Here is a 27,448-nt window from a genome sequence, read left to right on the forward strand (position 1 = left end):
CGGTGCCTCAAGTGCAGAGGGATTGGAGACAAGGAAGGCTTCCCATGAGAAGAAGTGTCTAAACTGGGATTTGATAGGGGAGTAAATGTTAGCAAAAGAAGGGTGAGGAGGAGTGTTTCAGGCGCAGAAGGAATAGCACGGACAGAGTTTCAGAGAACGAAGAGAGCATGGGCTGCTGAAGGATTAAAACGTAGTTCATTGGTGGCTCGAATGGAACACGTAAGCTAGAGTGTAGCCGTAAGGGGACTACAAGGCTCAGCAGGCTGGGGCACAGAGGTCCTGTGAGCTGGGCTGGGCTTGGCCTTGACCTGGGAGCCCCTCCAGCATTTTAAGCAGGGGGATGATGTGACCAGAACATCCCTTTAGAAGGTCACTATTGAGGCAGTGTGAACAGCCAGGGCAGGGCTCAGGGGAGGCAGGGAGGCTGGTTAGGGCATGTGGCCATGTTGTGAGGAGAAACTGTGGAGGCCTGACCCATGGCAGAGGAGAGGGGAGATGTGAGAGAGACCCAGGAGTGCAAGTGAAGAGGACTTCGTTGTTGCCTGAACAGCTGGCAGCCTGGGTTCTTGCCTTGGCAGCAGGTGGACAGAGGTACTATCTACCGAGCTGGAGACTCTTACAGCAGCAGACCCTGAGAGTGGTAGGTGGATACAACTCTGGAAAGCTCCAGAAGCTGGGGGAGAAGGCCCCTGATGTTCTGTACCTGGTTTGTTATCCATGGTGGGCCTGGCCTTCCCTCAGTCACCTCAGTCACTGTGATTTAGTGTGTGGCTTCCTATGGAGGCTGCACATTAGAATCACCTGGAGAGCTTTTAAAAAATCCCAGTGTAGAGGCTACACTCCAGCCACTGAATCAGCACCTCCTGCGCTGGGCCAGGCATCAGTGTTTGAAAAGCCCCACAGCATCCCCAGCCATCAGCCAAGGTGGAAACCACTGCTCCTGCCAATCCCTGTGTTTGTCACCTCCCAGAGAGGATAAGTGGGGAGGGATGGTGAGGTGGTAGTTAATAGCTGGTGTTTTATTCTCTAGAAGGTGGCATCTGGATGTTCATGGAGGCCTGCCAGCTATGGCGGGGGAAGGGTGCAGGCATTCTCAGAAAGATGGCTGGACCTAATTAATTTGGAATTTGTGATACTCGGACAAGGCTGGGCCTCAGGCCAGTATAATTTGTACTTTCTCGGAAATGAAGGTTTACATGCTATAAGCTATAATATGGCAATGGCTTTGTTTGGTGTGCCAAGGAGACATACCCTTTCAGGGTTCCTCCATCTGTTTTCTACATGTAAATTAATGATTACACAGAATTTTTGCCTGTTCAGAGCAGGTTCAGGTCCCTTATCAGGATATAGTTAATCATAATTGAAACTTTAATTAATTTGTGTACACTTACATGATAGGTAATACCTTTCAGTGGTTTAAAATACCACACTCAACGTACAAATAGGCCCAATGGTGTAAGTATTATCTTTTTTAATAGATGGAGTCTATTTAATAGATGGGGGTGACCGAATCTTAGATAGTAGGAGTCTGCTCTTTACACAAAATATGCCTGTAGCTCAAGTTTTCAAATTTCATTGATTTTTAAAAAATCTCTCTTCATACGTGAGACTAATAAAATTACATGCATTTAAATATTTCATAATTATTTTTTCCAGTTGCAATTGGTTTCCCTTCACTTGGGCCTAATTGGCAAGATTCAAATACGCAAGAATTGCATTATTGAAATTTAAAACATATCCATAAAGACTAATGTTTCTCTCAATGTTCCTGGGATATCCCCCTACCATAAACTTCAGGAAATGGACATGAAAGTGTGTACCTCTTATTTATTCTATGTGCCAGATATAGAGCCCTTTGCATCATTATTGCAAGTCATTGTGACCATCCTTCAAGGTAGGTGCAAGTGGTCTTGTTTTATGGATAAGGAAATTGGCTCATAGAAGCTGAGTAGACTGTGCAAGGCCGAATAGCTGGTGAGTGCTAGAGCCAGAATTTGAACCCACATCTGCGTCAAAGCCTGCCCTATTTATGGTATCTTTTCTGCCTTTAACTCCCTCGTGCTGACCTATTCTTTCCTTCCTAGATACTGAGAAGGCTGCTCTTGGTTAGCTCCATTTGTTAATTTTGCTAATAAAGTCAAGGTTGTGGATGGTTTTGAGTCTGAGGAGATAACACATGTCTTGGCCAGAGTACAAATGGAGCATCATATGCCCATTCATATCTCCAGAAGAAAAGCCCAAACACAGAGCATATTTTGGGGAAGAAACCTCAGACTCAGTTCTTTCCTTTGGGAAAAGAACAAGCCAGTGGGTTACTTCTCTCTACCCCAGCTTGGATGGACTGACCGAGACAGACAGAAAGTCCCCAAGAAGAGGGAGCTCTTTCTGTTGGTGATGATCCTTGAGTCAGCTAGAGGAGCAATGACAATACTATTCATTTTACATATTTCCTAGGAACGTAAATCCATATCTTTCTCAGTTTTGAGGACCCCTCAAGCTATTTTGAAACTGCAAGGCAAAGGAATTTCTTTGCAGAAATGTAGACGGTATACTGCTCTTGGTCTCGGATGTCATCTTGGGGTTTTTATTGAATTTTGCCCTTTGGACCAATGTCACAGGCGTTTACATTTGAAATTCTCGTGGATGGTAATCATGGCTGAGTGTTTGGATTTAATCATGATTTTGCTAGCTGTTCGGCAGCAATGACATAGATCACTACAGCACACTCAGATTTCTTCCCACTTCAGTTATTCTACCCCATAACCTCATGTCCTTTCCCATGAACTCAGTGAATTGTTGGGACCTTTTCAAAGGAATGATGGTAGGTGACTTAAGGGAGCATATCTGGATGACCTTTCTAATGTTATGATAATTTGAAAATTTGATGCAATTATCAAAAATGTATACATTTCTTCCTATTGTTTGATATGATTCTTTTATTTTTTTTCTCATTTATAATGCTTTCGTACTCAGGAAGTTGAGGTAGGTTTTTGATTTTTCAACTGTGTGTAGACATAGCATCAAAGTAGTTGCCAAATAAAATGTAAATTTCATTCTAAATCTGAAATCTCAGTAGTAAATATTTGTTTTAGTTCAGTGAACCAGTACCACACACATTTATTTTTCATTGGTATATCCAAGGGATGCAATTTATCAAATGCATATAAACAGTCCATTTGCTGCTTTATCTTTTCTCATTAGTTACAGTACAAGTATGATTGTCAGTTATTATCTGTGTTTTACTGGTGGGTTATTTATTGAAAGAGCAGAGCAACTGACATTGTTATTTTCTGAATCATTTTGTCTAAGACCTGCAGGACTTTAAACCAAATGTCAGGCCAATTTATCAAAGAATTGCTCTATTCAGGGTGAAGGTGATTTAGAGTATGTGCATCAACATATACCCACCTGTATTTACACACACCAGTAATAGTTATGGGAATTTCACAGGGATACAGAGATGTTAATAAAAGTGGAACCACTTTCTTATATTTGATGTGATTTAGCAAGGATTTACTGTGTGCTGTTGAGTGATACCTTAGGGGATGGTGCAGGTGAGTAAGACCCATCCCTGCTCAGAAGCAGCCTAGGCCCGTGTGTGTGTGTGTGTGTGTGTGTGTGTGTGTGTGTGTGTGTGTGTGGTGGTGGGTGGTGGGGGGGGAGGGATGGTGGGGGTGATTTGTGCACACGGAAATGTATTAATGCAGACAACTCGCAGGCCCTGTTGTACAGAGTTCTCACGAGTGATAACTTTGGATGGAAGGCTGAGAAGCCTGAAGTCACTGCCCAAGCTGGGTGAGTTCATTCAGAAGGATTCTCACTGAGGCTTCTCACCAGAGATGGGGAGCAGAGAAACAGCAAATTATTTGCCCAGAGATGTGAATGAAAACAGCTCAGAGGTAGGGTAGTTATGTGTGAAGCTAGCTCCTTTCTTTTTTTTCTTTTTTTTTTTTTTTTTGAGACGGAATCTGTCTCTGTCGCCCAGGCTGGAGTGCAGTGGCGCAATCTTGGCTCACTGCAAGCTCCGCCTCCCGGGTTCACGCCATTCTCCTGGCTCAGCCTCCCACGTAGCTGGGATTACAGGCGCCCGCCATCATGCCCGGCTGATTTTTTGTATTTTTGGTAGAGACGGGGTTTCACTGTGTGAGCCTGGATGGTCTCGATCTTCTGACCTCGTGATCCACCCGCCTGGGCCTCCCAAAGTGCTGGGATTACAGATGTGAGCCACTGTGCCTGGCCGCTAGCTCGTTTCTTAATAAATGGAGTGTTTTGTACCTTATAATAGTGGGATTAGCAGAGATTTCCATTGCACACAAAATTACAGGCAAATGTCACATTATATAACGGATGCGTTTACATAATGGTCTGGAAATCTCACTTTTCTGGTAACTTCTATTAACATTTTTGGGGACGTTTCTCCCACCCACCAACCAGACCTTCTTCCTATTCCCCCCAGTCAAGTAGTGTGAAGATAAATGGAACCAGTTTGCACTGAATCCTCTTGAGAGCAACTGGCTACAGTCCCTTCATTGATCTCTTTCTAAAGGTTGCAGTTTTGGTAAAGCGGGGTCTGCCTCCATCTGGGATCTACAAACTCAGTTCTGATCCACTTGGCCTTGCAGGGAAGTGCTTCTCCATTTTGTGTGTATCTGCAATTGGCCCACAGACAACTCCAAAGTGACTGCCTGCCCTCCTTTTAATTTGCTTCCTTCAGTTTATGTCTCTATTGCTCCCTCCTGGTCAAGACAAATGAGGCTCCCATTTATTTTCTAGGCTGGTAATTTGTATTAATATTATCTCAGGTAATCATCAGATGAAACGGCAGGGTTCAAATAGCTTAGCTAAAATATGTATGAAGGAGAAATGATCTGTTTCAGGAGAACTAAATGTGTTTGATCTGTAGCATCTGAAGCTGTAGTATGTAATAAATTACATTATCATCTTCATAATTGGGTGCCAAGGCAATTGGGTTTCCATTTGGTTCTGCCACCCCGTCTTTTTCTCAGAGTCAGCTTTGACATTCCTTGGAGATTAAACAGGCACCTCTTGAAAGGCAAATCCCTGGGGAATATTTGAGCTAAATTGCATCAGTCATTTTGGGGCTATGGTATAGTAAAAGAAAATTCAGGTTCTTATTCAAAATGGGCTGGAACCATAGGCTATCATCATCCATGATGAAGAGACTTAATCACCCAAATTATAGCAAGAATATTTTGTCATTTCATATTAAGCAAACTTAATTATTTCTTTGGAAGATGCATTATAGAGTGGAATATATGCTCTTGGCATATTTATGTGTATGAAAAACATGTAATATATCATAACAAATATATCTTTAATAGTATATATTAAATATAAAGTGTGTATATATGTATATGTAAAACATATTTTCTTTTTCATTGATGCTTATCAGAACAGAATATCTCTAAAGCATTAATAGTTGAATTCCTTTTTAACTATTGAGTTAGAAATATTAGAATTTCTTGATGGCACTCAGCCATCGAGTGCCAATAATTTCACAGGTTTCAATACTATGTGAGTGGAGTATTTACTAAGTTAGATAAATGGAGAAATATAGTTTTATCTTTGTTGATCAGCTGTAGAAAATAAAACAATAACTGGAGCCTTATTTGCTACCAGTCTCTGTTTCCTCCTCTCCCACTAACACCAACCCTCCTCCTTTATTCTGGACATAGATTATTTGTCACTTTCTTACCATGATCTTTACGGTGACTTTTAAAAAATTAATTAATTAATTAATTTTGAGACAGAGTCTTGCTCTGTCTCACCCAGGCTGGAGTGCAATGGTACGATCTTGGCTCACTGCAGCCTCTGCTTCCCTGGTTCAAGCGGTTCTCCTGTCTCAGCCTCTCGGGTAGCTGGGACTACAGGCATATGCCACCACACTTAGCTAATTTTGTATTTTTAGTAGAGATATGGTTTCACTATGTTGACCAGGCTGGTCACAAACTCCTGACGTCAGGTAATCCACCCACCTCTGCCTCCCAAAGTGCTGGGATTACAGGTGTGAGCCACTGCACCTGGCCATGTCAACTTTTCATGAGAGTTCCTGCTGCCCTGGAATACTGTGTGATTCTAGACCTAAGTCAATATGCTTAAGTTTGGGCCTCTGTTTACATTTATAGGTTCTTTCAGGTTTTAACAATCCCTAAAAAAGGGTTGAATAATATTCATTTATGAAATGCTACAGTGAAATGGCATCAGTCTTTCCTCATATGGGTTAGTCAGAATTTACAGCAAGACTGTTCTCTGTCCTGTCCAGAAGATGCCTGATATAATTACATTCTTCAGTGTAGCCCATAAAATACACGTGTAGTAACACTGCCATCCTTCATTCCTCAACTTGTGAAATGCATTAATGGGAGCTATTGAACTTAATAAATGACTGTATTTAGATATGCATCTTTCTATTTGGGTTTATGTTTTAAAAATTAACTGTTGCTGGGCTCCTTGCAAGTCTTTATAAAAGCTTTATCATTAGATGACAAAATTGCCACTCAAGAGGCAAACTCAGATAGATATGCCTTACCTGACAAGTTTGATCTATCCAGTATGTCTTTCACCACAGTTTGAATTTTAACAAGCCGTAACTTTATGGGGCCAGAGGGAAGGTCAGAGGCAAGGGTTGTTAATGCACGTTATCAGCTTCAGGGCTTAAGTCTGGGGCCTACACAGCACTGGGGTAGTGCTGGGGCAGACACACTACTTGCCAGGGTAGAAGTGATAGAATTATCGACAGCATAGCAAGTCATGGGTCTCTTCATTTCAGGACAATGTAAAATAGATACGATATGTTTTTATTTAGATATAAAATAAGATTTTTTTTAAAAGCCTGGCTCTGCCACCTGGGTCTTAGGCCCTGGAGAAATGCCCAGCCTTGGTATTGGTGGGGTATTGGTTCAGGACCACTGACAGCTATCCTGATGTCCTTTGAGCACCCTAATCGTTAAGTGGATCTCAGGGATGAACAAATTTTCAGGAGGTGAAGCTCTAGAAGAGCCATTCTTTTCTTTTTTGTCTTTTATCTTTGACTTTCTCCACTTGAGTTTGGACTGTGCCTTACCAGAATTTTCTCAGATGCAGAGTGACTTAATCGATATAGCCCAGCCTGCTTGTACTCACCGTGTGTGGAAGCCCTTGAACCTAGCTAGGACAGTGTGCAAGAGTGATCACGGATGCTGCAGCACTTATTCCCTGACACAGACTGCAGCAGTGGCTGCTAAGAGACCCCTCCCCCATGCTCAGTGACCATCCCCGAAGTGGGCTCTGGTGCCTAGAGTCCTTCACATGTGTTCATGATCTTGGCCCCTGATTTGAGGTTTCCTCTCTCAGCTGCAGCCAAAGCAGTGACACCCAAGGTTTTATCAGCTCTGGCTCATTGGTTTTTGCTTTGGCAATCCACTTTCCTGAGGCAGGGCAAAAGTAATCAGATGCAGAGAATGATTTTTCTTCCCTGCTTGGCCTGGCTGGGCAAGGGGTTGTTTGAAGGACTCATTTTGCATAATGAGTTTTCACTCAAGGTATACTTTCACATTTTGGCAGCAATTAGGCAGTATTGTTACATTTGCAATGGGTTTTAAATATTCTAATGCAGATAGCTACTTTTGGAGGCCTTATACTTAAAACTGTGATTTTCCCCAAGAAATATGTAAAAATGGTAATTATAGTTAACCTGAAAAAGTGGCAAGGTCCAGAAGAGTGCTTCAAATTCCATCCATGTTATAAAGTATGTTGAAATCATTAGGGAATATCCAGTTCTTGAGACTTGCTCAAACCTTTCTTTGACATCAAAGAGAATGTGGCTTGTGAAATTAAAGTTAAAGGAACTTGTCTTTCGTTTCAGCCCTTCCCTATTGGACACACAGCCTAAGCTTCCAAGGGCTTTATCTATTAGAACACCATGTTCAAGTAGAAAATATTTCACAAGATTCCACATTGCCATTAGATATGATGCCATCCTCTGTATGTGGAGAGAGGATTGATAAACCACAGTTGGAAGGATGAACGGTTTGATCCTTTTTTTCTCCACTGGTGAGAATGAGTTCATCTTGGGTTATCTCTTCTCTTGCCCTTGAGAATAGCAGAAAATGTTGGTAACATGGTTGTCTAAGGCTAAGAACACTTTGGTCATCAAACCTAGAAATTGGGTACTAAATTTCCTATCTACCATCCAACCTTTAACTTAAAATCATTTAACAGTGGCTGCCGAATTTCTGACAGCACAATTCCAGAAGTTTGGGATTGTATTTAAAATTATAAATGGGGAAATATATTGCAGAGATTGTTTTAAATTTTCTCAGTGATATTTCATGGTAAAGAGCTCAAAGACTCCCTAACCAGATGGGTGAGAAGGCTAGTTATTCTATAAAATTAAAGCCAGAGCAAAGTGGGCAATTCTTTGAAACTAAAAATAATTTAGTGCTGAATCCTCTGGATCCAGAGGAAGCTGTTTATTTCTTAATGCTTTGGAAGATGGAATCACTGGCCAAGAAACAATATTTTCTGATTTTACTCTAAATCTAGTTTCCTAAAATCTATTTAAGGGCTTAGGTGAACTCAACAAGGATATTATAAAGCTGTATAATTGAATGACACTGAGGCTGATAAAATTCACAGGAGATCATGTCAGAGATAAACTGCATCAGAACACAGCATGGACAATAATTTAAACTAATTGTGCACTTTGATGTAAATTAGCTTTTCCAGAAGAGATACTGAGGCTTCATTTTGGACAGCTTTCTGAAACTGCAGCGTGCAGACTGCCTGCCAAAAACACATATAGCAATTGAGTATTAACTACAAAGGGACAAATCCTTAAAGATGATATGGGGATAATGCGCATGGGTGACACCTCTTCAACTTGCAAGCTGTTCAGTTTTGCTGATACAGTGGGTGTGCTGGGAAACAGTGGGGTCAAAGGGTGCTGACAGGGAGAATAAAGGGAGTACACGGTGGCTGTTAGCAAGGAAAGGGTTATTAGGAGTGGGGAAGAAGTTAACATAGCTATGAAGAATTGAGGGATTGAGATCCTTGCAATTTTAAAGTAATGAATTGCCTAGCCTCAGAGCATAAATTGATGCAAACCAAATGCAAGAAAGACATGGTTATGAAGAGACCAGATTGGGCAGCCTTTGTTTTTTCATCTTTCTATACCCAGAACAAATGGTATTAAGCTAAATGTATGCCTTTGGTTAATTCTAACATTTGGAAGGCCGTCCCTTTTTAGGTTTTGTGAGTATTGAAAAACTGGAACTGTGCACCACAAGATGCATGTCTCTATGTAAAAGAAATGTTGACAGTTGAATTATCAGCTGTTACAAACACAAAGGCTTAATCATAACTGAGAGCAGCAAGGCATCACCTATAGTATAATTGATAGCAAATATACCTTGCACTTAGAAGGTGTCTGGGTTTATATGTCAAACTAAGAAGAGCAGCGCTGTTTCCATACTGGGCTGAAATGTTTTTACTGTTCCCAGTATTTAATACACACAGTTTGAAAGACAGGAATTTGAAAAGGAAATTGATATTTTTTATTACACATTAATGCATGTTTTGGGAAAAATTTCTAAGCTTTCAGTGTTTTCCTTTGTGTTTTGGGAGGTGAAAAGGAAGGCAGGTTTTTATGCAGTTATGTGAGAAGCTTTTTGAACTCTAACCTTTGTTTTCTATTTTTTCCTTATATAGGATGATTATTTCAGAAACTGGAATCCCAACAAGCCCTTTGACCAAGGTAATGGATGCAATACGTCTTGCTGTATAGTCTGTGGTAAATGTGGTTTCATTTTTCCTTCCTTGCATGCTGAGTTAATGTTCCCACAAAGGCCAGCTAGCTGTGTTATTTTATTGACTTCAGGGACTGAATTGACTGGGGTGATAGAAATTATTTTATCAAATTGGTTATTTTTGAGGTTATGTCTAGGGCTGATTTAAACAATTTCTTTTAATTGGCTTGACCAGTATAATCATTGATTGGTTTTGTTTAAAAAAAAAAAAGTGAAATTTGATTATCATATTAACATGGTGAACTGTGGGGCCGAATGCAGTGCTTTCATTCATGAAACAGACTGTACCTGGAGATGCTTCCCTAATTCACACGAACCATAAAAATGAAACTTTCTTTTTAGAAAAAGGTTAATCCTGGGAGACTTTCAAGGGTACTGCGATTTTATTTGTTAAATAACTTCTTCATGGTTTCTAAATAGAAGCCTGTTTCAGTGTCAGCTTGGGTTTAAGCATGGCCCACAGAAGGCTTTCTGCACCCCCATCCCCCCAGCAAGCAGCAAACCAGTCTCTCATGATAGCTGTTGTGAATCACTAACAGTGTCCTCCTGTGAGTTATTTAAGACACCGTGAGGACCTGCCATGAATCACATCCCTTCCCCTGTTGTTCCATGTGTGGTGCTGTTAAAAATGATGGTAGATTGCACTTCATATGTTTATATGCAGTTAATGCCAGAACACAATGAAATGGTATTACCTACCGCATCTCAAAGTGTTCATGCTTCTGAGAATCAGCTTCAGTTCTGTAACATGAGTATTTGATGTGATCATGATGGTCAACTTGACATGAAGAAATCGAGGGAGGCATTGATATGTAATGTGGAGGAAGGTGCTCCTTTCTGCCCTCTGCTTTGTCAGTTTAATGGGTCACTACCTCTGGATTCTGGTTTTCTCATAAGCAAAATTAGTATTAAAATTTCCATATATACATTTATCATATGCCTTGAAGTAGTGTAACTTTTTTTTCATTCATGCATGCTTGCATTCTCAAACATTTATTGAGCTTTCGCTGTATGCACAAGCACCAAGCCAGGTACTAGGGATAGAGCAAAAATGGTGTGTTGCCTACCCTACAGGAGCTCAGAGTGGGGAGTAGGGAAATAAATCAGTCAACAATTGTGGTGGGATCTGTTAATGGCTGTGATGCAGGTGTGTTCAGGGAAGCATGTGAATCTACAAATGGAGAACTGTATGTGTTTATGTAAAGGGCAAGGTGTCCAGCAAAACCTTCCTTTAGAGGCTTTGTCTGGACTATACACGTCTTAGCAGCTTTAGAGTGGTAACAGAATTACTCCTTTACAATTCTAACAATGACTGAATCATCACAATGATTCACCCAAAAGCATATGAAGGCATTTGTAATTTAGCTTAGAAATGTTTTATTAAAAGTGATCAAAAATTTTAAAACTTTTTAATAGGATAAAACTTTATGAAGAATATTTGTAGTTAAAGAGCAAGAAATTGCCTGTCTGTGCCTGATAAACAAGCCCTTCTGCAAACAACCCTACCAGGCTTTTGCTTGCAAAGGTAACTCAACTGACAGTCGCTGTGAACTGATTCTTTTTAGCTAAGAACTAGAAATAGGTTCTTGTGCTATAAGGATCAAATGTTGCCTAAATAACTGCAAAAATTACTCTTTGCTGAAGCTTGCACATGAATGCAAACACTCCCGAGGGAAGACATTTTTGCTTTTACTAATGCACTTTGGAGAAGGAATACATCAAGGTAGGTGTCATTTGCCACTTGGGATATAAATGATAGCTTCCCTTGGTTTGGGAGTTAACACAGAAATTTTGAGAACCACAAAATCACCGTCTTTAACCCTGAGTATATAAACAGTCCAAACAAGGATTTTTGTCTCCTAGAAGTGATGGCAGCTATATTCAGCAGAGCCCCATCCTGTTCTCTTTTTCTAGTTCTGCAGGTTTGAAAACTGGGTCTGCTCAGATTAACCCTCCCAGAAAACCTTATGACTTTATGGGATATAATCAAGGACCTTAACTGAGTAGCCCCACTTTGTACCTCAGGGGTGGCTGCTGTTGGCTATTTATATACAGAACCATGAGGAGCACAGGCAGAGCCGAGAATAGCCTTCACTTAAAATATCAGCCCCAGCAGATGTCATCAATTACATTGTGTACGGCTCAATAAAAATGGGAGGTTACTCTAACAGTGCTGACACCACTCGGTGAAATATAAACCACAGGCATGGAAGATGTAGAGCATTTCATCTTCTCAGAAAATAGGAGAATTACTGAACTCCAGTGGAAGATGACAGCGAAAGAGGAGTCATTTCCTCTCCTGAGCTGAAAAAAAGAATCAAACATAGTTAAAATGGATTTGTGGTTGGGGGAAAGTTTTAGTTTGTAGAAATAGACTTGTTGAAGTGTGTCTTCAGAATTTCAGATGACAAATATGGTTTAGGATGAGGATGGAAGGGTCTTCATGACGGAGGTGGGTGTGGAGTAGGCTTGGAATGTAGAGGGACAGGAGGGGAAGGAAGGCCCAGCACAGGGAATTCTGGTAATAGTGTAGTCAGAAAGGTGGATTTGAAATGGGTTGAGGGGACATTCCATACCGATCTGCCAAGTTTGAACTTTGTTTTCTTGGCAGTGGGGTGCCATAGAAAGTCTTTGGACAGGCAAGTGACATGATGAGGGCAGTATTTTAGAGGATTTGGTTTGGTGACTCAACAGCTATAATTAGGAACCCAAAACATACTTGCTAAATGATGTCACTCCTCTAAGACTCGGGTAACTTCTTCATGGCATCATTCATTGCCTTGGAGCCCTGGGCTCTGGCTGTCACCAGTGGTCAGCCTTATTAATTCAGCTCTCCAGTTTGACCTCTGAAATGCCCATGCAGCTTCTGATTGTCGTGTTGTTGTGGTGAATAGTTAGAAGACTCAAAGTATTCAAGAAATAGTTACTTAGCCGTAATTGCTCTCTCTGCTTAAAGATATTTACTAAACTTTGAACAACAGGGCTTCATGGAGCAAGTGCTATCATCATGTAATTGACTCTAAGGTAGTTAGAAGAAAAGTATCTCACCTGGTGCTCTCCAATGCTGAGACTCAGGATGTCTTTAACTTATCTTTAAGTGAATCATTAATGCTCTGTCAGTGGAGTATAATGGCCATCAACTTCAGACTTTTCTAAGAATTCTTCCTGAGATTAGGGTAAAGTGGCATAAGTAGCATATCCTTTTGTCTTGTAATGATTTAATGCCAAATCTCCTCACAGAAAGGATGGACGGGAGTTCAGAATTGATGGCAATGATTAACTCAGGTGAGAAATTTCCCTTGTAAAGTCCGCAAAGACAGACGCCCTGCAGACAGAGTTGGGCAGGCTGCACAGTTTGAGAGAGCCATGGGCCAATGCAAATGGATTTCTTATCTTGCGTAGTCAGGAGAAATGAAGGCCCCTGGATGGACCTTCAGAGAGCTGACTGAGGCTGCAGAGCTCTAGGGTGATTCCAGAGCTTTTGGTTGCCTCTGCCACTTTGCCCTGCCAGCACCTTCCCTTAACCGGCTCCTGACAAACTCGGGACTGTATATGAGGTTAGTGCTTCTCAGTGGGGATCTGGGTCAGCAAGATGCTTCCCCAGGAAAACCACTGATGGTCAAATAAGGGACACACATATACCCTCATCTCTTGGAGATTCACAGTGCTCATTATCAACTTAAAAACTCTGAGGCATCTTTCAGTAAAGAAGACCATTTAACCTATCATTTTCCAAATTTGCCTGTGACCATATTTTCAATTTTTTCCACTACACACCTATCGGATTCTCAGAGGAGGTAATGTATTTGGCATGATACACTTTGGTAAGTGCAGTCTAGGGTCCTAGGGTTAGGAGTCAGATTCTCCAAGTTTAGAATTTGACTCTGTCAGTTACTAGCTGTGTGATCCTGGGCAAGTAGCTTAACTTTTCTGATTCTAAACCTTCCTACCTGGAAATGGCAATAATGATAAGTACTTTCAATGATAGCACTGAGAAGATGAAGCAAATTAATATGCCTGGCATATAGGGAGTGCTTGACAAGTGATCAGCAAGTCATTGATTGTTTTCATTCTCTTCCTATTTAGCAGCCTCTCCTAGTGGCTTTCTTCCCACTCCATTCTAGTTTTATTCCCTTCTCCTTTTGTTCCTCTCTGGTGGCCTTCCAAGTTGTGATGCTCTGAAGCTCTCGGAGCTACACAGTGACTCATCTTAACTAGTGGTGGGTCATCCTACTGGTACACTTCAGATCCCCATTATTGGAGCTGAAGAGGTTCAGGCTCTTAATGTGTTCATTCCTTCCTTCATTCTATAAGCAGTTACCAAATGCCTGATGTTTAAACACACTGAACTGGGTAATAGGGATGACACTAAGGAAGACCTCTCTTGGGGGACACTCCCAGTTATCAATCCTAAGAGACACCCATCCAAGGTTCTACTGGGGGTAGGGAAGTGAGGAGGGTCGATCTGGGTAACAGGGAAATGCTTAATATGTCAAGTGTTTATACAGGTGACATAGGTCAGTTTTAGTTGAGGTGATGCTTTTTGCTACGCCCTGGCCTTATGCAGTCTGTGCCTTTGGTATGTGGACCAGGCTCCCTGATGCTGTATAACCAACACTTGCTGGTAACAGTTACCTTCAATGCAAATAATAAAGGTATTGTCACAAAGATTGTCTCTTTTGCCTTTAAGTGAGATGACTTGATGAGGGTCTGGAGGGGAATGAAAGATAGAATTTATTGAACCACAAAGCTGTTGTAAAAATAAAATAAAGGTAATGCTTTGGGGATTCATTGAATAGGGGGTGAACATACAGCGAAGTGAATTCTAACAAGATGTTTCAAAGCTTCCTGACTAGTTCTTTTAGAAGAAGAAAATGGAAACTTCTTTATAGTACTTCTGTTGAACAAAAGGATTTTTTGTGCACTGGAGGGTTGGGAAGGTAATTTATGTATATAACCACTGTACTACTTTAGAATAAAATTCTGATTGCATGAAGATGTCTCAAAGTGATGAAATACTAACAGGTTCTCTGCTGGAGCCATGGTGCACTCAGGAAAGAACCCCCCAATTTATTTGGCTATGAAGTTCCACTTGAGGAGACAAGCCACTGTAGGACAAATGGCTGAAGAGATTTAGCATGGAACTTTCCTGAGACAAGTGGGTTCCTTTAAAGTGGAATAAATGAACGTTTTAGATAAAGTGTATAGACATTGGTTTTAAAGATGATGCTTTTTATTCTGGAGTGAATACTAATCATTCTTCCAGAGCAGACTGGCTGTAGATAAACCTCAGATGTTGCTGGTGATCTTCAAAGCAGCATGTGAACTTGTAGAAATTGATCTCCAGATAAAAATAAAACTCAGAGAGTCAGGGGCCCCTTTCACTCATGCTGTTCTCGGAATAGAAGAAAAGAAAGACCTCGCCCTTTGACTTCTAGTCTATTATACCAAGATCCGGACAAACTCAAATCCTGACCAAAGCCCTGAACTATTTTGAGGCAAAAATTCTAAAACTCAAAAGGAGGGAGTTCTTCTCGTGTTCCAGCTGTTTCTGGAACCGCAGCCCAGTGGATTATCACAGCATTTGTGTTTCGCCAAGGTCTTAAAGGGTGCCTGGGGAGTCAAGATTGCTTATTTCTAAAAATCTTCTATAGAAGGGGAGTTTTCCTTCTCTAGATTAATCTGAAAATTTACATAATAGGCTTAATAGAAATCTTAAGTCCCCATAGCTTTCTTCTTAATGTGGAGTTTAGCCTCACCCCAAAAGAACTTCTGATTAGCATTTATAGGGCCTTGAAAGTTTTTCAGTTTTTTAAAGAATTTGTTCACCTTATCTGATCCCTGGAGCTGTGAATTTTCAGAGGCAGCTGGCCTCGTTTGTGGGAAACATCTTAATACTTTTCTCCTGGCTCCCTCATGTTTGGTCTGGTTGGTTTCTCCCTCTCACCACTGCCTTTTCCACATAATTAGGAATATGCTTTCCCCAACGGCAACTACTCATCTTATTCACATTAACCTACTCTCTGCCCCAGACGTGCACACTCAGCTCCAGCCTAATTAGCCTCTTCCCACTGCCATCTTTTCTTCTGTTTCTTGATTGTGACAATAAGATAGTTCTATTTTAAAACATGTTTTTGGAGTATTGATTTTTAAACATTCTAATTCAGTACTCTAGGGAAGAAACAGAAAGCTATTAATTCAAATATTAGTGTGCTCCTACTTTAACCCAGTCTCTCTGCCTTGATGTTTGATGAAATTGAATGTTTTCTCTTTTGTCTTTGTCTGCTTTTGCCTGTTTGCTTATTTTACAGAATAAAACATCAGCTACAAAATTTGAATCTCATGGGTGCCCCTTCTTTCCCATTTTCTTTTCTCTAAAGGTGACCATATCATTAATTTGCTTTTCTGTTCATGTCCTCATGTTTTTATGTCATGTAAATATATACAGGCAATGTTACATTATATGTTTTGCAGTAGAAATTAATGTTTCCCTCTCTAATCTGTTTATTCCACTTAACATTGCTTTTGAGATACCTTTTTTGATAGTTGTCGATATAATGAATTCTTTTATGTTGTATTATTCTATTGTATTAATATATCACAATTAATTAAATTATTCACCCACTGATGGATGTTTCTCTTGACTCCATCTGTTTTGCTATTGAGGCTGCTTTTTCTTAGTATTTTTAAATGCAAATTTCTTGGCCTGAAGAATGTGGGATGCCAGGAGGAGGGCTGAGGTGGGACATGGCTCTGCCACTGGTAAAATATGCAACTTTGGGCAAATCACATGTCCTTTCTGGACTTTAGTTCACCCATCTCTGAAATAAAGTGGGTAGATGAGATAGTTGCTGAAGTCCTTGGGAGCTATGGTAGTTAAGTTCAGGCAGAATAGTTTTCTATATATGTTTTCTCATAAAGGAAAAATGAAAAATTTGAAGCATGATGCTCTTATTTCAAAGGTTACAGTTTAGCTAATGAGTTATGAATATACTGTAACCAAAATAAAACTAATGGAATTAAATGGGCCTTTTAACCATCAGGGGTGGAGAGGGTTCAGAATAAAAAGCAAAAAAGGCCAAAGAAGTTTCTTCCTGCAGAATCCTATGGGACACTGAGTTGTGGAGGAAAGAGCAAGAGTTGAAAGCGCTGAAATCAAATCTTGCCTCTCCCATAAGCTTACTGTATACATTTGAGTAATTTGACTTATCTAGCCTTTGTTTTCTTTTCTTTTTTTTACTTTCATGTGTCTTTATTTTTCATCTCTTTTCAGTGTTTTATTATTATTATAATTTAAGTTCTGGGGTACAGGTGCAGAACATGCAGGTTTGTTACATAGGTAAACGTGTGCCATGGTGGTTTGCTGCAACCTTCAGCCTGTCATCTACATTAGGTATTTCTCCTAATGCTATCCCTCCCCTAGCTCCCCATCCCCCAACAGTCTCCAGTGTGTGATGTTCCCCTCCCTGTGTTCATATGTTCTCATTGTTCAACTCCCACTTATGAGTGAGAACATGCAGTGTTTGGTTTTCTGTTCCTGTGTTAGTTTGCTGAGAATGATGGTTTCCAGCTTCATCCGTGTCCCTGCAAAGGACATGAGCTCATCTTTTTTATGGCTGTATGGTATTCCATGGTGTACATGTGCCACATTTTCTTTATCCTATCATTGACGGGCATTTGGGTTGGTTCCATGTCTTTGCTACTGTGAACAGTGTCACAATAAACATACGTGTGCATGTGTCTTTATAGTAGAATGATTTATAAGCCTTTGTTTTCTTATCTGTAGAGTGCCTCTAATCATAGCTGTCTGGTAGGCCATTTGTGGAGAGATCATATTTTCAAAGGGCCAAGGAGTGGGTATGTGGTATATTCTCTACAAAGAGTGTTTCTTCCTGCTCAGTCAGTTCTGCCAGGAACTGTGTAGGTTCCATTTCCTTATTGGGTGCTGGGGTCGGCTATGAGTTTGTGTTCTGGCTTCACTTTGACTTCATAAAGAGCTCTCAGGACTCTGTGCCCCTAGAACCAAGGAGCAAAAGCCATTCTGGGTTGTGTTCCGCCCTTCGGAAGGAATCGTAGTGAATGATGAAGGGTGGTAAAATTCTCCCTGCAATTATGGGGCACTACAGCTTTCTAATACTGTGTTGAAGAGGTTCTTTCAGCATGAACGAATCCATTTTAAAGACATGTTTATTACCTTTCCCCAAACTCATAAAATGTGGTGTTAGTTTTATAAAAGGGGAAAAAAAACCTTCCTGTTAATCCACCTGCTAGAACAACAGTCCCTGAATTAATTATATTGTATTTGTTGAGTCCTAATGAACCAGCCTTGGTTTGGGAAAATTCTCAATAGGGAAAAAAATGTCAGCTGAATTTTAAAATCAATCAATAATGCTGTTAAATTTTTCTCATTTGAGAACGTAGAACGGATTATTGCATTTTCCCAATCAGGTGATGGCTGCTTGGAGAAAAACATGCAGGCATCACCTGCATTCTCTATACCTTTCAGGCCCAAGATGGGGGTTTTGTTTTGTTAAACTCCTTAATTGTACTATGTAGCAATTAACTGCTGGAAACCTGTTAAATGTTCATTCTGCCCCAGAAACCATGCCTGATGAAAGGCAATGTGGTATAGTGGAAAGGCCCTGGGGCTTTGCAGTCTCAGAGAATGGGTTCATTTCCTAGCTTTTCCCTCTAATAGCTGTATGTAGCTAAGTGGGTGCCTCAGTTTTCTTATCTGTAACATAGAAATTATGACATTTATTACACATGTGGCATGAGGGGTAAAACTCCTGATTCAATCTCATAATGAACATGAGAAAGGCAAGGAAGCTTTGGCAGGAGATAGAGTACTGCTATCTTCTTCTGGTGTTTCATATTGGGAAGGATCTTAGCGGTTTTTGATGTCTCTGCCTATTCCACCAGGATGTGACCTCACTGATCAGTTAATCACTGAATCAAGAACTCACAGATCCCCTAGGAGGTATGTGTTGGTCACAGGCAGGACTGTGGAGGGGAGTGTGACAGTGCTCTCCTCAGGGGGCTTGTGGTCTACAGAGCCAAGAGACACACATGAAATAAAGTCACTCAGAAGATGTGTTTGAGGTGCCCTGACGGAAGCTGGGAGAATTGGGGCTCAGGCCAGGGATTAGTCCTTCCTGTTTGAAGGTTAGGAAAAGGATCCTAGAAGAGGTGACCTGGGGTCCTTTCTGAAGATGGGCAGGCGTTTAGAGGTAGAGAGGAGGGGTAGCATCTGGTGGGGAGAAATATTTTCTGATAGCTGATTGCTCAGTGCTGCAGAAGTGAAATCTGATCATGCTTTGGTCCTTTGGGGCTTCTGTTCTAATACCATAGGCCAGCTGGCCTACAAACAGTAGAAATTTATTTCTTACAGTTCTGGAGGCGAGAAGTTGGAGAGGAGGATGCCAGCATAGTTGGGTGCTGGTGAGGGCCCTCTTCCAGGTTGTGGATGGCCATCTTCTTGTGTCCTCATGTTGGGGGGAAGAGAGCTCAAGAACTCTCTGGGGTTCCTTTGATAACAGCACTAATCACATTCAAGAGGGTTCACCCTCATGACCTAATCACCACCCACAGGCCCTACCTCTAATGCCACCACATTGGAGAAAGGATTTCAACACATAAATTTTGGGGGGACACAAATATTCAGTTCATTGCAGATAGGATGCTGCTTTTAAAAATACTTTTGTTAAGAGATATGAAGGAAATGTCAACCATTACTTTAGTAGGCTGTTTCACTTTTTCCCTTTGTCTCGAGTCTCATTCTGCTGGGCACCTTGAAACACCCAGAGCAGGACTGTAGATAGCAAGGTGGGCCTGATGCAGTAACCCTGGGAGTGGTGGGACTGGGACAAACTAGCACCCATGCCACCGGCAGAGAGCAGCCCTGACCCAGCTCTAGCTGATGATGGTTATGAGGGCTTGGGTCAGCATTGTAAGGACTACGGATTGCTCAAAAAGAGCTGGAAATGAAGATTTGTTTTTGTGTGTGAAACCAAATTCTTCAGTCCTGGAAAATCAGTTATTAAAAAAATACAGCAAGAGGGTAGATGTGCCTTTGGGCTGTTTGTGGCTTCTCTTCTTGTCTTTTGCTTGTGGCATGCGTGCGATGGAGGTTGATCCGTCCTTGGGGTCCCTCTGACTTGGTGCAGCTGCATGGCCCTTGGGATGGAGGCAGTGCCTCGCAGAGCTGGGGACAGTCTGCCTGAGCGGAAGTTGTCTTTGTTGGGACTGTGCTCAGAGACCACAGGAGGCCTGCAGTGGTTTGAATGTGTCCCCCCACAAGCCTGTGTGGGAAATCTAATCCCCAATGCAACAGTGTTGAGAGGTGGGGCGTAGGGGAACTGTTTAGGTCATGAGGGCTCCACCCTCACGAATGGAGCCGTGCCTATCTATTATAAAAGGACTTGAGGCTGTGAGTCTGACCTCTTGCCCTCTGTCACCATGTGACACCTGCCAATATGTCCTGAGGCAACAAGACGGCCTTCACCAGATGCAGACCCTTGATCTTGGACTTCTCAGACTCCAGAACCATAAGCCAAATACATTTCTGTTTGTTGTAAATTACCCAGTCTGTGATACTCTATTATAGCAGCACACAATGGACCAGTACAAGGCCTAAAGCCACTTGTAATAAGCATGAGAGCCTGAATTGCTACTTCTGTGTGGCCTCTATCACCTGGAGATGGACTGGTTTAGCCTTTAAAAGAGGGAAACAGAGCCCATGCCCTCATACATGCACACATGCACAAGTCTCATACTCAAAAATCCATACAGAATATGGTGCCATCATGATTTAGAAACATGCCAGTTCCCAAAGAACAAAAGTGGAACTCATGTGATCTCAAGAGTGATGATGTGAGGTGCTGAGTTTCCTTGCTGTCAGGAGGGTGTGGGTAGTTCCATGGGCACCGGCAGCCTGGCCAGGAGGAACTGCTTAGCAGAGGATGGGTGCTGTGTACAGTAGATGGTCCTGCACTGCTCGTCTTTTTCTTTGGCTCCAAAATTCATGGTAGAAAGGGCTATAGAAGGTGGAAAATGTCAGTTGTAGTCATTGCCAAGTCAAGACAATCCCTAATTAGGTGAAAAATTGTCCTCCGAGCCCACTGGAGCCACTGTGACATTTAGGTCCTAAATTTGCCCAGGGTTGTACCACTCTCAGGCCCTTGCCCTGAACTCTGCTCTAGCTCCCCTCTCCCTTCCTAACTTCAATACATGGTGATCAGTGCACTCGAGTTCTCCTGCTGCCTTCACTTCACGTCCATGAATGCTCACTTTCCCTGCAGGAACTTACTTGAACTGTCACTCAGTGGTCCTTGGATCTGTAACCAAATACATGATAACCTGTTATGTCTTTTTGTTTTTGTCTTTGCCTCATTCACCAAAAAGCAACTTGTAGGCATGTATGTGTCAAGTGATAACACGAATAGATGAAAATGTTTGAGTGTAAGAAAAAAAACTTAGTGTAAGTAAATTAAAGGCATAGCAAAGCCTTGCTATGTATGCTGTTACTCCATCACATGCCCAGTCAGTTTCTGTACACTTCTGTAACTGGGCTCAGAGCTTCCTAACAAAGCAAAGAAGGATACACAGAGCACTATGTTTCCACAATGTGTAAATAAGGCAGATATTCAGGAGAATTACAGGTATTTATAGTAGTGAGGCCAGAGATGCTTTCCTCCTGTGGGTTCTCAGAAAGGGGTTTATCAGGGTGGACCGTATTCCCGCCAGTATCTGGCAGTGAATACCCCAGTAAGCTTTTATGATTACTTCATCCAAGATCTTTCAGTATACAATGATGCTTAGTGCCAAAGTACAGTCCTATAAATCAACTCAATAATTCAGAGTGCAGTGAATTCTATAGGGCTGGCTTAATACATGGACGAAATCGACAATATCAGGAAGAATGGTTGGCCTGCATCGCCATCAGGGAATACTCTGATTGTTTTGTTGCTGGTAACTGATTAGCATTGGGAACAGAGAGTTCTGGGCTTTTCCTGGCAGGAACAAGGAGTTCAGATGATCTGTGCTGCCAATTAATGGAAGCATATGGTTCTTCTCTCTTCAGCCAAGTGGGAGGCAGAGCCAGTCTTGTTGGTTAGACATTCAGAATCCAAACCAGAGCTTTGATGCCTGACTGCATAGTTACCTTCCTCCATGGTAACACTGTAGATTAGTTCGACCCCACAGGCAAATGAGGGATTAAGAATGTCAGCATTCTTCCCTATAGGCCACCAGGACCAAGGGCAGTGTTATGTGGAGCTTTGCAGTGTAGTGTGGACTTTACGTGGGTGGAAATGCTTTCCTTGCACACATACGCTCATATTTACATCTATTTCTCAAATGTGTGTGGATGCTGATGTGATCAATAAAATCCACATCTTATTTAAAGACATTAGCAAATCCGTATTAGATCTTGTCATTATACAATTCTCAGCAACTAACAGAACGATTAGCATGATAGCTATCTTTGGAGGAGTCAAGGGGAGGTGGAGTTTATAAATTTTTTTTTTGACAGTGGAAAGGGTTCCTCATGGTGGAAGAATTTGGGCACATTACTACAGTGCATACATGCAGGAGTTTCATTTTGTAATGTTTTCAAGCAGGTATTATGAAACAGTCATAAAAAATACCAATAGAAACCAACAGAATGCCTAATTTTAAGCCACATCTCTTTGCAGTGACCCTGCTAAGATAAAATTATTTGTAGGAGAAAAATATACCCTTGGGAAAAATATAATTTTTGGATATAAGCCATGTAAATGTTGACAGGCATCTAATAATTATGATTTTTTCTTTTAGCGAGGTCGATCCTGAGTTGTTCTATCAGTAATTAGGCAGGAGAAGAAATTCCCAGTTTGTAATGATAAAATTATACCGTCAGATTAAGAGTGAGCATCCATCATTCTGTTCTCATAGCAAGGCACAGATTCCTTCACCCAGAAATTGTTTTGAGCGCTTTATGAGTAGTTTTAAAAGCGGGGGTAGCATGGTGAGACACCTAGAACTGGGGGCAGCCTCAACATAAGCTGGTGCAGTGTGTGGACATTTGAACTCCTTTGGACGTAATAGCTATACCTGGATATTTGTAGGCTGCTCATAGGGAGTTGAGAATTCTATTTGGTTCCAAAGGGTAGCCCTGGAATTAGTGGGTGGGAGTTGCAAAGGGATGGCTTTGGCTCAATCCAAGTATGCATTTTCATATCCCAAGCTGTGTGAGGATAAGGTAGACTGTTATGGTGGAGACTGAGCCACCGTTCCTGGATGTGTACATGTAAGAGTAGAGAGCCACATGGCTGGTTTGATGTAGGGGGAATTAGACATTGGACAAGGACGGAGACACTATTGAGATTGTTTCTGACCTTGAGTTTAGGCAGTTCTGTGATAAGGCAGGTCTGTTGAGAGGTGATTATTTTATACAATGACTCCCCATAGAATTTCCTCAAATAGCCTGTCTAATTGATATGTCTGAGGTAGATTCAGTTTACCAAAGTTATGTCTATGCAGCTTTACAAGAATATCTAATAAGTAAATTAGGTCAATCTTTTACAATTGAAGCTTCATTCATTGCAAATACAAGGGAGTAAGAAAGAAAAGTGGCAGAATTACTGGATGTTCCTAGTAAGGTAACCTTCCCACTCATTGTAGAGCTTCAGTTTCATGAATTTAGAACTAACCTATTGCTCTGAGTGGATTCTATTGTCTTTGGTAAGAAAAGCAGGGGAATAAATGACGTTGGTGCCCCATTTTGTCTATTCAGAGCTATAGACGCAGGCATACATTTCCAAATGCAGTGTGACTTCTCCCTGTGAGGCTCATGAAGAGGGATTGTTGTCATCTAGAAAAGGAAGTGCTTTTGCCTGACATTCAGGTGCTTGGGGAGGCAAGTAGCAGGTGAGTAAAGAATGGCATAGGAAGTCATTGTCTTTACAGAGTAACCACTGACGTTCTGGAAGGGGTAGGTTAGATCCCTACAAGTCCCTACCCATGTCCCTGCCAGTGTGCTGTTGTCCAGCTTCGAAGCATGGAGCCGTATCCACAGATCCCATGCCACAGCCCCAGAGGGCTTGCTCTTAGGAATTCCTGCCCTTCTGACTTAGCTCATGTTGTTTGAGAATTGAAGTGCATGCCAGATTAATTGTAGTTTTGTTAGTGTAGGAAGTAACGACTTCTTACATTTTTAGAACATTATGCTATCTCAGACACCAAAGAAAAAGGCCCTACCACACTCAGATGAAGAGGCATTATGATGTGTTTGGAAACTATGTGCCTAGTGTTTATATCTGGTCAACACTGAGCTGGCCTGCTCTGGAAGAGAAAGGGGAAGAACTGTTTCTGTCTCCAGGGACGTTCAGGCTGAAGTATGACAGGGCAGGGATCAGTCAGGAAAGATAATGCCTGACATTAGGTAACTCATGCTCTAGGAACTATTGTGTACAATATTCTCAGTGGCTGCTGTGTGATCATGACTGTCATCCACATTCTTCTCCTTTGCTCTGTATTGCTGTATATGTCTACCATTTTTCTTAGAACCATGCTTTCCTCCATGAGTTTGATTCTTCAAATGTGCCAAATGGAAAATTATCCTGCTGGTATATATTTCCAGATAGCATGGGGGGAGGTGGGAGAATTGTAATTAAGAAAGTGAATCAGGCCGGGTGTGGTGGCTCATGCTTGTAATCACAGCACTTTGGGAGGCCGAGGTGGTGGATCACCTGAGGTCAGGAGTTTGAGACCAGTCTGGACAACATGGTGAAACCCTGTCTCTATTAAAAATACAGAAATTAGCTGGGTGTGGTGGCAGGCACCTGTAATCCCAGCTACTCAGGAGGCTGAGGCGGGAGAATTGCTTGAACCTGAGAGGCAGAGGTTACAGTGAGTCGAGATCATGCCACTGCACTCCAGCCTGGGTGACAGAGTAAGACTCTGTCTCAAGAAAAAAAAAAAATGAATTAGAGCTCTCCTCTTGGTTATGTAGCTGTTCCTTTAAGAGCTCACTATATTATAATAATTAGCACACAGTTTGCCCCACAAGGATCTGCACATATTCTCTTTCCCCAGCTTATCATATTTCTGGCCCCTTCCTGTGTCCTCTCCAACTCATTCTTGAGGTGTTGGTTTGCATGTAACTAACTCAGGGAGCTTTCTCTGATTGACCATAGACTAGATTAGACCACCCTCTCCTAATACGCCATGCTTTGTGTTGTTACACAATTGTAATTTAATAATTTTAAAGAATGATTTGCTACTCGTCTTTGGCTAGACTGTGCTTTCCCTGGGACCAGGCTTACATCTTTATATCTATCTTATGCCCTGCTGTATTTCCAGGGTCCAGCATAGGACTGGATGCAAAGTAAATGCTGAGTTAATAGCTGTTGAATAAATAATAATTACCACTTATTGAGCACCTGCTGCATGCCTGTACTGCTACTCCTGTTGACAATGTTTGTGTGTGTGCACGTGTACACAATCTTGAGTGCTGATCACTCTATAAAGAAAGCATGATTGCACCAATTTTACCACTGAGAAACTGGGTTCAAATCCTGAGATCCCTCACCAGCTTTTAAAAGGTGTCAAAAAATTCATATGTGGTCATCTGGAAAAGTATCTTTGGTATGATAAGTATAGAAAAGCAAATAGGCCAGGCACAGTAGGGCTCATGCCTATAATCCCAGCACTTTGGGAGCCCTAGGCAGGCAGATCGTGAGGTCAGGAGGTCAAGACCAGCCTGGCCAACATGGTGAAACCACATCTCTACTAAAAATACAAAAATTAGCTGGATGCGGTGGCAAGTGCCTGTAATCGCAGCTACTTGGGAGGCTGAGGCAGGAGAATTGCTTGAACCCAGGAGGTGAAGGTTGCGGTGAGCCGACATTGCGCCACTGCACTCCAGCCTGGGCAACACAGCAAGATTCTGTCTTGAAGAAAAAAATAATCAAATAATATGTCTAATATGATTCTAATTATGTCAAAGTGTTTATGTATGTATATATCTGACAAATGCTTGTGTTTGCATATAAAATACCTGAATCAGTACCAAATTGTAATGTAGTATCTCTGAGGAATGGGCTGAGAGGGGTAGGAGGAATTTACTTTTTGCTTCATAATTTTTTTACGCTGTCTATCTAAACATTTTACTGTGAGCTCTCTTACTCTTTAAATAAGAAGCAAAGGGGGAAAAAAGGAGTCTGGGCCAAGCTTAACCAGTTGGTGTGGTGGCCAAGAGGGATTTGAACCCTGGTCTATCTGTCTCTGAAGGTTGTGTTCTGTTCTTGGCCCCCTTTATGTATCTAGGACAGTGGTTCTCAGCTGGGGAAATTTTGCCCGTCAGGGGATACTTGGCAAAGTCTAAACATTTTTGGTTGTCATAATTTGGAGAGTGGGGCTGCTACTGACTTCTGGAGAGCAGAGGCCGGGGATGCTGCTCAACACCCTCCACTGCATAGGACAGCCCCACAGCAGTGACCTCATGTCAGCAGGCAGAGGGTAAGCAGCCCTCCTCTAGGGAGGTTGCCTATCTTACAGGTAAGGAAATGGTGGCTCAATTAAGTCAGTGTATAGGGCAGAAATCAGCAAATTTATTTTTGTGAAAGGTCAGATAACAAATATTTTTGGCCTTTGGGGTCCATATGTGTTGCAACAACCCAATTTGGCCTCACAGAGGGAAGCTGCCATTATAATATGCAAATGAGTGGGTGTGGCTACGTTTTAACAAAATTTTATCTGTGGAAACTGAAATTTGAATTTCATAAAATTTTCATGTGTTATGAAATATTGTTTTAAGTTTTTCACCTACCTTAAAATGTAAAAATAATTCTTAACTCATGGGTTATATAAAACAGGTGGCAGGCCAGATTTAGCTGTGGGCCATAGATTATTAACCCCTGATTTATGGTCACCTGGAATCAAGGTTCCAATCCAAGTGTGTCTCCTGAACCAGGTTTTAATCTCTGCTTTAGTGCTCCATAAAAATTTCTCCATCAGTACATAATTTTTGTAATGTAGTATTCTGTGTGGTATACTTCTGAAATACTGTTATTTATTTAACCATGATTCCATTGTGGGATTTATTTCTAGTTTTTGGTTATTACCAAAAATAGTTCATTCAATATGCTGTAATTAAATCTATCATGCATCTATAAAAATTCTGTAAGTTCCTAGAAGTGAGGCCACTGCATCAAAGGAAATGTGCATTTTTGATTATTAATGTTTTTCTTACGTTAAATCTCAAGCAAATTATTTGCCTGAGCCATGAATGTCCACAAAGAATGGCATTGCTGATAGGAAGACTGACTCCTTCCTGCCTCCTTTAATGCTTCCAGTTGTCTGTTGTTTTCTGTTTGGTGAGAAAATAGATTGTGTTTCATCTTCAAAAGAGTTTGTAGAGAATTAGTACATGGTGACACTAAGGTTTTGGGCTCCAAATCTCATCATGATCTTTGACATCTGTTTAAAGAAAAAGTCACCTTTTCTTTGATAACATAAGAAATGTTTTCTGGGCCTCCTTGGCCAAGATTCTTAGATGCGGAAGCAACAATGCTTTGTGAAAACCATAATCTCTGTAAATGATCCTCAAAGCCTAAGGGAGGATTGTAAATAGCTTATACATCAATTGATGTCTACTGATT

General features: G+C 41.4%; 1 protein-coding gene across 1 annotated transcript in view; it reads left to right on the top strand.

Annotated features, from left to right (window-relative positions):
* The window catches only part of SPOCK1 (SPARC (osteonectin), cwcv and kazal like domains proteoglycan 1), a 616,468-nt gene that overhangs the window by 318,451 nt on the left and 270,569 nt on the right, over positions 1 to 27,448 (top strand). Inside the window, exon 4 of the mRNA XM_050795625.1 lies at positions 9,709 to 9,754. Coding sequence (XP_050651582.1) covers positions 9,709 to 9,754 — 46 coding nt within the window. The remainder of the gene's footprint in view (positions 1 to 9,708; positions 9,755 to 27,448) is intronic.

Source organism: Macaca thibetana, chromosome 6, assembly GCF_024542745.1.
Source record: "Macaca thibetana thibetana isolate TM-01 chromosome 6, ASM2454274v1, whole genome shotgun sequence".
In the NCBI taxonomy this organism is placed as follows: Eukaryota; Metazoa; Chordata; class Mammalia; order Primates; family Cercopithecidae; genus Macaca; species Macaca thibetana.